The following is a 13,188-nucleotide window of genomic DNA, read 5'->3' as shown; positions in this document are numbered from 1 at the left end:
TCCCTTGTAGAAGCAGATGGCATCAGGTTTGATTGCTTGGTCCAAACCCAAGTTTGATTCCACCTTTCTCCTCCTCCTCATGTCTCTTCCCATTGTATTGTTTGACTGTTGTTTGGTTATGTTGTACTAGGGATGTGCAAATATATCAATATATTAAAAATCGATTATACATACATTATTTTAGTGGGCACTGTGATGCTTTTCAGGATTATTTCATAAATAGTCATATCAAAAGAACATTTATTTGAATTTTTTTTTTGTTATATTATACTTTACTGTGTTTTCTGTCACTTTTGATCAATTTAAAGGTATTAAATTCTTGACAAAAATCTTAATAATGGTAGTGTGGAAAGCATTGTTCATTTCACTTTAAAGGGGACCTGTAATGCCCCTTTTACAAGATTATAAATCTCTGGTGTCCCCAGAATGTGTCTGTGAAGTTTCAGCTCAAAATACCCCATAGATCATTTATTATAGCTTGTCAAATTTGCCCCTATTTGGATGTGAGAAAAAACACGCCATTTTTTTATTGTATACTGTGTCCGTTTAAATGCAAATGAGCTGTTGCTCCCGGCCACTTTCCAGAAGAGAGGTGAGCTTTAACTAGAGATGCACCGATCGATCGGCGAGGGATCAGAATCGGCCGATTTCCCTCATGATCGGTGATCGATTAGTCTAACTTTTACCGATTCCGAGCTGATCCGTTTTGTTACCAGTGGCATAGGCAATAACGTCAGCTGCGCATTCTCACTCTCTTCTCTGTCATGGTGAAGTGACGCACACCCGCGCGGGCACCTCCTCTCTCTCACTTGTCTTATTCACTCCGGTTAAATAGTGCTTGTATTGCACATAATTTTAGTCATTCCTGCAGGTTTCGCACTCACACCGAAAGCGCACGCACCACTGATCTATGTAGGTGAAGTAAACAAGCCACGCTCAGTCTCAAACAGAGACAGAAGTCAAACAGAGTCACAAGTACCAAATCGAGTAGCATACTGCGCTTAAACTGTCAAATACATACAAAAGTATGTCAAAACCAGCGGCACAGGCAATCTTGGTGAGTATTCAGAAACACAGTCAGTTTTGAATTGTTAAATAGCTAAGAAAGTGAACCCATGTTGTGTGTAACAGTATTGGGTCCGTTGAACACCGTTCATAAACTCTTAAAGGGACAGCAGTAATATTCCTGCTGCTGTCTGTCATGTTAATCAAGAACAAAAGGCAAAGAAAATCAATTTCAGCTCTTGACTGAATACGTTTTATAACTTTAATGGTAAGAATTTATCTGTATTAACATTTACAATAAAGACTACAGAAATTAAGATTACAATAAAGACTACAGAATTAATTTCTGTAGTATTTCTTACCTGAATAGAAACCCAGTTAACCTGAAAAACTTAGTTGCATATCGGTCAAGAAAATTGCAATCGGTGCACCTCTAGCTTTAAACAGCTCGCACTTCGGTTGCTCAACAACAAAGCTGGAGTATCTCACGCAGCCAAAACGGTCAGCTGGTGAACGTGATTTCACCAAGTACAACATGTTCCTGGATCAACATCTTTGTTGATCCAGGAACAACATTACAATCAACCAATGAGATTTGAGGGACAAGTTTACAATTAAAGGTGCTAAAGAGGATCTTTTCGTCGACTGAGAATCCAAAGACTGTTAGTGAGTTTTTGAAATGAGCGCATGCGTAAGAACAACCCCCCTCCTCCACAACTCATTTCGAGGGAACGCCTCCCAAAACTCGTGCACTAGTATTGGAACACGAGTGTTTGCCACCGGTGTGTCGTGTTAGTGGATTCATTATGTCGAACTCACCGCAGGTAACTCGTAATCTGCACTTGTTACTCCTGTCTCCTGACAAAAACATTGCATGTGGCGCCTGTAGAGTGTAGAAAGTTACTGTCTCACACAAGGAACGTCATGGCAGTGATTGACAAGCCAGAGGGCCAATCGATCATCGCGTAAACGATTGGCTGATGTTTTTAAGGCCCTACCTCATGCACAGATGATGTATATTAATATTATTCCTTTCAGTGCACCTAATAAATAGTCTTTTATCAGTTAGTAAAGACAGTTTCAAGTAATATTGCAAAAATGTATAAAACAAAACATCCTCTTTAGCACCTTTAATGTCAAGTTTAGGCTTATAAGCAGGGTTAGGTGCTTCTATATCAGTGTTATTCACCTATCATTTCCCTCTGATTTTAGGGATGTTATCGGTAGGGTTAAGTTTAGAGGTAGGGATAGGGTTAGGACAACATTTTCGGGCAGGAATGTTGTTCCAGGATCAACAAAATATGTTGACCCAGGAACATGTCTTACTTGGCAAAATCACGGTGACCGTGTTCAGCCTTACATTGTTCAAACCGGAGTCAGACACTGAAGGAGAGACTCAGGAAGAAGTTACAACTTTCAGAATGCATCTGGACGTTTCTGAATAGTTACTGGATAAATTTATGTACTTGCTGTGGAGTTGATTCAACTCATCAACTAGCATGTGCCGTCATGTTAATCTTTTGTGCAAAACCAGCGTTTAATTGACCCTTGTTTGTGAAGCAGTCCGGCATAAAATGATGGCATGGCAACAACACTCTACTACAACAACTGTTCCTCTTCTCTAAAGCAGCCCATCATGGCCTCATCCCCTTTGTTGCGTGTAGTCCCTACCAGCTGTTTGTTGTAGTCCTTAAACAGAGAATTCTTTAAAAGAAAATATCTCCCTTTGCATTGAACTTCGAGCGTCGTAACTTTGCAGACGTTGTTTATGCTCAAGCAGCAACATTACACACTAACTAAAATTAAATTGGACAACTTCGTTTCATAACTCAAATCAATGGACTTTTACACAGTTAGTGCTTTGTGTTGCATCAGCAAATTTTAACTTTAAAGGCCTGAGAAAGCTGCTCACCATGTCTTTCTCTCTCCCTGTATACCTGTCAAGTCACGGCCAGTTTTATCTGATGTTTCTGGATTCAAATGCTCGGTGTGTCAGCAGGTGCTGGAAATTCACATAGGCTGTGTTGCACTGCTTTCTCTCTCTCACTTTTCGACTGTAGTTCTCTTGCCCATGAAACACAGAATAATGTAATTCAAACAGTTGGGCATAGGGCGGCCCCCTCGCTGGGCAGACTGGGCCCAAGCAGCGCCTGCAGGATGATCACGCACCGCTGTCAGCCACAATAAAACCACTGCTTTACTTATTGAGTAGGGAACTGCGTGCTGCATGGGGATCTGGAGATCAAGAATGAGAAGAGATATACACACTCACGTTTCAGCTGAGAATGTGAATCAAAAGGAATTTTACTATTCCGGCTCCGATTCCTCTTAACGATTCCGGTTTCTTAACAGTTCCATTAATGATTTTTTTCTTTCAGTGTTTTTGAGAAGAAATATTTGGAAATAGGCATGCAATTCTTATTGTATTGATTGCACTCAGCAGTCTGTTGCCAAATGATTTCAGACTTCAATGGACCAGATATGTAACAAAACTTGACTAATCTGATGAACTAAAAAGAACCAGCCAAGAGCAATTCGTCTAGAATCATACTACACAGGACAAGCTATAGGTGTTTAATTCACTAATATGATCATCTCATAAGAGTCATTTGTTTGGGAATCAGGCTACATCGGTCAAGCTATATGTATTTAGCCCTGTTTACACCTGGTATTAAGATGTGTTTTGGTCGATCGGATCACAAGTAGAAGAAGAAGACACATTACCTGTTTTAATCTCTTTTGTCCACTTTCAACCACTTCTGTTCTGATTTCTTCAAGGGGAGGCTGTATGTATGGGTTTTTTCCAATCTTTCAATCTAATGAACAAAATAAGCTTGCACAATTTACATATGAAGAGCCATGCCGAACACTGAGTGTGTGTTAGAAATCATGAGCGTCTACACTATGAAAGCAATCCGGTCGAATGCGTTTTTGACTACCTCTGTAAGTGGTCAAAATGAAAGTGGACAAGCTCAAAACGTTTTAGATTCCGTTTACACCTGTATTTAGCGACATCCACTTGTGATCCAAAATGCATCTTAATACCGGGTGTAAACAGGGCCTTTGATTCACTAAAGCCCTGTTTAAACCTGGTAATAAGATGCGTTTTGGTCGATCAGATCACAAGTGGACGAGAGAGACACATACCCATCTACATCTGGTGTTTTAATCTGTCTCTTTTGTACACTTTCGACCACTTCTGTCCTGATTTCATCGAGGGGAGGGTTTATGGGCGGGTAAATGTATGGGCTTCTTCAGAAGTTTTGATTCAATAGGTGAAAAAAAAACGCACACAATTTGCATATGAATGTGACCGGAGACTACGGGAAAACATACAGAAAGCATCAGCTTTCGGCACCGATAGCCTAGGGTTAGTGCGCCGACATATGGCGCAAATGCATTCACAGCGACCCCTAGTTCGATCCTGCCCCCTTCTCTCTGCCCAATGTTTTCCTGTCTGCTCTTTACTGTCCTCTCCAAATGAAGGCACAAAAAGCTCATAAATGTAACTTAAAAAAAAAGAAAAGAAAGCATCAGCTTTCTTTTCTGCTCTGACAGCCGTGAGACCGCGCTGAACACAGTGAGTGCATGTTAGAAAACAGAAATGTTTAGAGAACATTGTGCTTAGTACATTTTTCGTCTTCAAACCAAACTGATGGCTTCAGCCGGCAAAGTTTAAATCCCATCTGGCTAGCGCACTTCCCATAATGTTTATTGTGTCAGTAGGCGGTCTTTAGCGGCTATTTGAACACTTTCGACCACATGAGCATCTACACCATGAACTCAATCCGGTCAAATGCGTTTTCGACTACCTCTGGAAGTGGTTGAAAGTGGACAAGCTCAAAACGTGTTACACCCAGTTTGCACCTGTATTTAGTGTCATCCACCTGTGATCCGATCAACTAAACCGCATCTTAATACCAGGTGTAAACAGATCCTAAAACAAACTGGTTCATGAAGAGTCATTTGCTTGAGAATCAGAACACACAGTATGTTTGAGTAGGATTCAGTGAACAGTAGTGGGGTAAACTCGATCAGTGTTTTAGTTATTTTTGTAATGAACAGTTGACTTTGTTTTGTTTTTTTTGAAGAAACTCGGTTCCCAACCGTAGTTTTAGCACACATTTTCTCGCTCACATTCCTCACAAACACACGCAGAGGTTTTCAAACAGGAGTGCATGGGTGGATGCTGCTGGGGGTCTTGTGATTAAAAACACCAACTGACACACTCACACCTACATACACGTAAATGCAAACACACATTCACACTTTCACAAACACCTACTTGTTTACACAGGGGGCCAATAGCTCACGCAGCTTTGCCAACAGCCTGAAGATCGAGAGAAATCGATGGTATCATTTGATTGCATCAGCAATGTTTTGTCGCATTCATGACCTGCGGCTTTGAATTCTCCTGGAAGTTTCTTTCGAAAGGGGCTGTCCCTCATTTTATCTGTACACTATTCATTTACACTGTCTGCTCTGGGGGAAAGAACCTAATTATTTCCCTACAAATGGCCCTGTAAACAGGAGGGGGATGAACTCTGTCATTTCCTTGTGCCAAATGCAGATAAGTATTTATGTTTGAATGTTGGATTTCAGCTATCCAAATGCGTGAAAGACGCTTTATAGTTAGTCTGCAGCGAGTCTGGCTGGAGAAGGAAACAGCAGACACGGCTGTGCGTAGGAGTGATGAGACAGTGGAAGCCCTGGCACAGAGACCCTGTCTTATACACTCTTCTTCCTTTATTTCCCCATTTCCTCCTCCTCTTCCTCTGTGAGTGGGCTCACAGGGAGCCGGGCTCAATGTTATGGATTTGAGCTGTCTTCTTTGTGCCTGCCCCCTCTTTCTCTCTATCTTCCAATGGGTTTCTCTCTCTGGGCTGGACGGTGTCCCGGAGGAATTTGGCTACACAGATGTGGAGTGTCTGTTGAAGAGGAGGGTTGTGCTCATTTTAAACCCCCCTGCGAAAACACATCATTTCCCTATACATGGCAATTAGACACGTTACACATTACAGACCTTCTATCAGACACTGAATGTGGGACTTATTGTGGTGTGCTTTAGATTTGTTGCCACTTTGTCTTTTGCCAGAATTAGGTCTGGAACTAATGATTAATTTGCTAACTGATAATCCAATGATTACCCAGTAATTTTATTTAAATATATACACAAGCATAAACAAAACATCTATTGTTTATGTATACATTTCATTTACAATATTTTAATATCTTACTGTTGGCATATATTTGAAAGTTGGGGTCAGTAAGATGCACTTTTTTTAGTTTAATTCAGGATGCATTAAATTGAAAAGTGACCATTTACATGGTCAACCGTTTTCAACTGTGATACTGACAAAACAAATTATTCTTGAACACCAAATCAGCATATTAGAATGATTTCTAACGGATCATGTTGTACTGAAGACTGTTTTTACTGTATTATTTGATCAAATAAATGCAGCCTAATGGTTAGAAAGTCAGACTTGTAACCCGAAGGTCGTGGGTTCAAGTCTCAGTACCGGCAGGAAATGTAGGTGGGGGGAGTGAATGAACAGCACTCGCTTCCACTCTCATTACCCACAACTGAAGTGCCCTTCAGCAAGGCACCTAACCCCCAATCACTCCCTGGGCACAGCAACAAAAAATGGCTGCCCATTGCTACGGGTGTGTGCACTTGGATGGGTGAAATGCAGAGCACACATTGCAAGTATGGCCACACGTTACGTCACTTTCACTTTCACTATCTAGTTGATCTTGGGTAAACCTTTGGAACTTCCTGTTTGAACGTTGTTGCTTAGAATATGGTGAATTAGGATAATCATGGTAATGTTGGGTTACCGGAGGCTAACCTTGGCAAACATGATCAAAGAAAATTTCAGAAGCCAAATATGCAACAGTGTCCCAGATTACCCAGGTATATAGGAGATTGGTTGCCAGTGTCACCAGTTAATTATACAGTTTGGCATTCATTCCTCCAAAATATTATACTGCGAAATGCTGCAGTTGACCAATCAGAATCAAATATTCTAGAGTCAATTGTTCCCAATCTTTTCAGTCTAGCTGCTGGCATTTATTGTCCTTGTCCATTTTTGCATTTTCCATATTACAGCGGAGCAGTGGAGAATGTGACTTCTAATTGAAAATGTTTATAATCATTTCAGCCCTATGTCTGTTCCTAATGTTCTGCTTTCTTTCCTCTTTTTCTCTCAGGATGCCTTTGTGGAGTTGTACGGTCAGCAGAGAGACTCTATGTTCCACCCATTGTCGTACCTAACGAAAGTGCTTGGATTGGCGGCGCTGGGCTTGGCAGGAGTGACCATCGCCTTTTTTGCTCAGAAGTGACAGCCCTGTGGGTCTCTCCGCCAATCTATCTCACTTTCTCTGCCTGTCTCTCCTCTTCAGCTTATCAAAGCATCTCTCAGCGCCACACTGCCCTGCTAAACCCGGCACCAGTGCCCTTCAAAGGCCGCCGCTGATCCGATGCCCCTCCAGCCACGGGAGCTACAGCACTCACGCTCTTTCACCCTCTCTGGAGTGAAGAAAACACAAAGAAAAAGAATACAGAATGAGGACTCGCAGGAACGCTCCCACACTTTAACTATGATGCTCGTCACTGCCATGTACAGTTGCGCTCACACAGAGATCGACACACAAAACACGTGCACACACAAGCACATGCTCACATACTTCACATGGACTCAAAAAATACACAAAAAAAGAACGTTTTATCTTTAAAGTTTGTTTCTTATGTATGAAACAAGCACAAAGAGATTTTTAAACTTAAGATTGTGCTTTTTTGACATTTTGATATCAGGTTTTTTGGCATTTTGTAGCATGAATCAAAAAAAGAGAGAGGAAAATAAGAAAGTTTGCCGGCGTGAATGTAAATAACTTCTCCACTATTTGCATGTGTGGAGAAAAAGACTCTTTCAGCTACTTTATTGCATGATGGCATTTTGAACTCGACCACCCACCCCTACTTTGGTGATTCGTTTTTTTGTTTTTGTTTATTTCTGTCTCTCACTCCATTGGATGGACCTCTTGAGATCTCCCGTCAAACCAACAGATGTTGAGCATTCCTCATTAAAAAGTTCCTCTTTGATTTGCTCAATGTCTTACTGTTTGGTGAGCACAAAGAACATGCCTACAACCAAACCGATGCGGCTATCATGATGTAATCTCACCCAGCATGGGTCACGGAGTTAACCCAAATCGCCCCTCTTGAATGTAAAGACTGGAAGTTTGACTTCTGTAGGGTTTCCCAATGTATATTTTTATTCATATGTATTTTTTTTTTCTCTTTATTTTTTGTTTGTTTCGGTTTGACTGGTGCAAAATGTGTTAAAAGAGAATTTTTCATGGTAATTTCCATTTTCGAGGGTATTGTGTATGTGTAAAGTCTGTGTTCATGTAGTGTAAGTGTGCGTGTACATCTGTAAATAGATTGGTTGAGAGAGCTGGACTTGGCTGTGTTCTGGTGGAGAACGCGGGCGATCCGCCAGTTGTGTCCAGCTCAGCCAGGTGTGTATGTGCGTCTACAGATGAAACAGGCAGGTGGCAGCTGGGAACAGAAGTTCATTCAGGCTGGCATGATAGGCATGCAGGCCAGCAGGGCTTTGAAAAGACTCTGTACACAACAGACTATGTAATTCACGGCCCAGATGTATCACTTTTCCCTTTTCCCTCGCCACCCCCGAATGTTATCTTTCTGGCACGATAGATTACAGACACCTTGTGAGCTGTAGATTTTTGGATGCCCCAACAACCAAAGAAATCCAATCCGTCTTCTGTAACTTCCGCACCAGAGAGAATCTCATCTAGTGCTATCCCACAGCTTCCACAGCGTGTTCCACTGGGAGGGTTGATTTCTCATTCACAGGAAGATACTAAGACACCAGCTTGTCCTAATGTCTTTTTCCCCTCAGATGTCCATTAAGATGTCACTGGTGTAGATTTAGCGCTCTCTGTCTCTGTGTCAGGGCACAAGCCCACTGAGACCAAATAAAGACTATGGCCAACGATATTTTAATATCTTGTGTATTAGCAAATTTTGTTTTGAAAATCTGTAATTTACTAAATTGCAATTCAAAGAAATTCATCAAATAATTGCGTTAGTTTCAAACAATGCTGTCAAGCCAACATTCAAAGTTTGTCCCAACAAATGTTCCTTTGTTAAAAATTAAACTCACTAAAATTACAAAAAATTTATTCAGATTACTTACAATTCTTACTAAAATTCAAATTCAGAAATTACATTTAAAAATGTTCTCAATTAAATTCCAAATAATACAGTCTACAGACTTTAGTCAGAATTGGAGAGCATATTTAATGTGGCGTGAACGAAAAAGAGGCTGTGAAGGATGAACGTAAATGGTTATATAACTAATTTAAGTTTTGTTTTTTTTTTGTCTTTTTTTGTGGAAATTTATGGAAAGACATTTCAGTATTTTGTTGGCTAAACAACCCTCAAGCCCAAAGTATAGTTCACTTTTTACGTGTACGCGAGGGTCAGCGTACAGTGCGCGTTACACAAATTTTGTCATCGGAAGAGAACCGCCAGATTTTGTAACCGCGCGTACTTGGACGCTCAGGTCGCACATGCGCATTTCATTTTTTGTAGCAATTAGTTTATCCACAAGGTGGCAACCGTGCACTGGGGCGTTGATTCACAAGGTAGTCAAAGAAAACCTGCATAAGCAGAACAGACCGGAACGCATGCAAGCTACAGCGACAATGGAGGCCTACATAGATGAGAGATTGTGCGAAGAGGTTAGAAAGTACCCTCTTTTGTACAGCTCTAGCATGAAAGAATACAAAGTTGTTTACTGCGCATGCGTCGAACGTCTGTATATGCATACGAGTCGAATGAAGTATACTTTCCGAGGCTGTGCGAACACTAGCGTACGCGTAAAAACCCAAAGTATACCCAGGGCTTTAGTATACAAGAGTATGACAAAAACAAACTGTACTTCTTTCCCTCACAGTCTCATTTTCATTCAAGTCAATACTCTAACTAAGGATCCATGTCAGGATCGACTTTATCTAGTCTATCAACACAGCTCTCTCGAGTGTGTAGCGGTACAGATTAAACATTCGCTATCTAATAGTGTACTATATTGCTGCACCCTTTATCGGGTGGTGCAGGACTTGTATCAGAATATGTTAAAGCGAGTTTTTAGGACTCACACTGTAAGATCATTTTACTTTAGCTGCTAAAGATCTAGCAATGTAAGACAACAGGGTGTGGAGTTGAGCTTCTCCCTGTTGCTGCACCATATGAAGCTGCTCGTGGATGAACCAGCGTATAACTGCCACTGCTGGAGCGGAACTTGTCCATCCACTCCTTAAGTCTCACTTTCCCTCTGGTTAGGAGAAGCTGAGAAGTCTATTACAATTAGACTCTAGATGCACCTATTTGAGTCTAAGAAGAGGCCTTGTGTATTTGATTAAATAGCATCAATCTGTGATTTCTATTCACAAGCGATTTTCAAATACAGTTGTGTCAAATTCCTCTGCACCTTTTAAGAAGCAATGGCTCTTCAACTTCAAGTGTAATCAAGCAGTGATTGTTTGTCGGGGATTTTTTTTGACATTTGACTTTGACAAAAAAGAGACTAAGATGAAAAGAAAGGTGAAGGATGCAGGAAATTCACAGTCTAGTTGGTAAATGTGTGAATCATAAGGTTCTTATGTAGCATCTGTGTATACATCAAAATCATTTGCATTGTAAGGGGCCATACACACAGAACATATGTTTTTTTTGCATTTAAAAAGGCGAGATGCAGGGCAATGGAATGAAAAAAAACCCCACAAGCTCTGAAAATTTTACCTTGAGTGAAGTTTTTATATCACCATATCATGTGCGAGACGCTGCAAAAGGTGTGAGACGTACGCGCAAGCGTCAAACACGTTCGTCTAGTGCACAATGGAAAAGCATTGCAGTGGAAATCAAAAACATATTCTCTGTGAATGGCCCCTAAACCATGTCCTAACCATGATGAAGCAAAATCCCACTCCATATAGCTGCATATTAAAGCTGAAGTGTGTCATTTCTGCATCACTAGACTGAATTGACTGTTTTTAAACAGGTTTCCCAAACACTCCGCCCGGAGACAAATCATCAGCCCCGCCCCAAAACGCACCTCATTGGCTGAACCAGGGTTGCTGTTGTCGGGCAGGTTAGGATGTTCAAACAGATCAATATTTTGAAAACACCACAAAGCTGCAGAGCTTTCAGTTTTTAGGGAACTCAACCTTTAACCGTCGTACTAACAAGTTTTAACATAAAAATGACACATTTCAGGTTTAAACATGAAATATGTTCTGATTGGATGTTATTATGTCTTATTACGCAGAATTTTCCCTTTCTCTGTGGAGAGACAACTGAAATGATGCTTGGAAACTTTACATTTGGTTAGGACACCGTGTGTGAGAGAGGGCTTAGGTGAAACTTGGTTCATCTCCCGGGTGAATATTATATTTTATTTAAAATAATCTGTATCTCTTTCTTTTTATAATGTAAATGATTTTTTACCCCTTTACAGAAAAAAAATCAGAATTCTGAATGTAAAAATAGGATCAGCTCTGATCAGCTAAAGCACTCGCTTTTAAGGTTAGTCAGAGTTGTGTGGCTTGTACTTCTGCAAAAATCTCCATCTGTCAGTTCATTCCTCATTCTTTCATAAATTCTTTCATTCTCGTCATACAGATGGAAAGAGGATGGGCTTTTGTTTCTGCTCACGTCCTGTATGATAAATATGGAAGTGAGATTTAAACTGCAGCGCAAGGGGTTTTCCCTCTTTCCATCTGGATGATGGTGTTCCGGTGATCTGTTAAGAGTAAAATTTCAATTACAGTCTCCATGGTTCCACTGGTTTGGTGTTTAACTATGTTATTTACATTTTGCATGAGAGCATTCTTTCATCTTCAGCTATACAGCTTCATTTTGCTCGAGTTTCGGTGCGATTTTCACATTGTGTTCAATATAAATGACTCATTTCGCGTGTCTATTCTGAAATAAACCCCCACGCCCCATCAGATCAAATGGAAAAGATTATAAAAATGTATTTTTTTCCTTTGGCAGCTACTATAGTGCATTCATTTTACAATACCACTTTCCTTTGAGGAAAAAAGAAATCGATTTCTTGCTCTTTGCTTTCTTTCTTTTTTAATGACTTTGCTGCCATACCTTCCCTCATATATCACATAACCATTAAAATGTAGCAAAATATCTGGAGGATTTTAATATAGAGACTGGAGTTTATATTTGATTTCCAAATTCTCATTTTTCCACCATTATCCTGTTTGTCTTTCTGTGTTGTACATTGTGTCTTGTATGCCCTCAGCATGTAGCATTCAGAAGCAATTGTTCAAGATTTTTCTTTCTTTCTTTTTTGTTTGTTTAATTTATCCTCATTCCACTTGTGAGTTTTAAATGTGTCAATATCATTTTGTGTACGTATCCATGTCATAAGCTAACAGTTATGTGTCCTAATTAAATAAACCTTGCCTTATCATCTGAGAAGAGCTGTCACGGTTTGCATCACTGAGTCGGAAACTCCAATATGCCGCACTGGATTCTGTCACGTTTTGCTGTACTCCAAATTGAAGGCAGCTAGGGAATCGTTTTAACAGGCCAGCTGTATATCAGGAGTGTTTAAAGCAAGAACAGGAGAAGGTTGGCAACGGTGTCTCAAGGGAGACGAGGATTTAACCAATCAAAATGGGCCATGTGTACATCCTTCTGTTTAACCTGGGGGTCTTTCTTGAGACATTGTAGTTTTACATATGCTCAGCATAAAGGAATACACATGTAAAACAGTCATTTGCAAATTGCGCTGTCCCTACAAAAATATACCGAAATGGTATCAGGCAGTAACAGGGCACAAATAGAATCTGGAGAATTGCTTAGCATTTTCTGTATTGATTTTGAGAAAAAAAAAAAAAATCTGTGGACTTTAAGGCACACTAAGTAAATTTTCGCCGCTAGAGGTCGCTTATTCAAAACAAAGGCGTACCTTGATGACAAGAACTTTTTATTATGCCACAGTTGCTGCTTCCACTTCTTCCGGTCAAGCAAATGTGGGGTAAATCAGCGCTGTTTTATCATATTAGATAGATTTGTGTGTTGAAAGTGTGTGTTCACTCGGCGGCTACTATGTTGACACTTGTTGCACACTG

The 13,188-nt window shown here is 40.4% G+C and overlaps 1 protein-coding gene across 1 annotated transcript in view; it reads left to right on the top strand.

Annotated features, from left to right (window-relative positions):
* Window positions 1-12,529, top strand: part of bcl2a (BCL2 apoptosis regulator a) — a 62,468-nt gene extending 49,939 nt beyond the window's left edge. The window contains exon 2 of the mRNA XM_048175542.1: window positions 7,219-12,529. Coding sequence (XP_048031499.1) covers window positions 7,219-7,350 — 132 coding nt within the window. The 3' untranslated portion in view covers window positions 7,351-12,529. The remainder of the gene's footprint in view (window positions 1-7,218) is intronic.
* The last annotated feature ends 659 nt before the right edge of the window (window positions 12,530-13,188 follow it).

Source organism: Megalobrama amblycephala, linkage group LG22, assembly GCF_018812025.1.
Source record: "Megalobrama amblycephala isolate DHTTF-2021 linkage group LG22, ASM1881202v1, whole genome shotgun sequence".
Taxonomy (NCBI): Eukaryota; Metazoa; Chordata; class Actinopteri; order Cypriniformes; family Xenocyprididae; genus Megalobrama; species Megalobrama amblycephala.
This window is presented reverse-complemented; position numbering and strand designations above follow the sequence as displayed.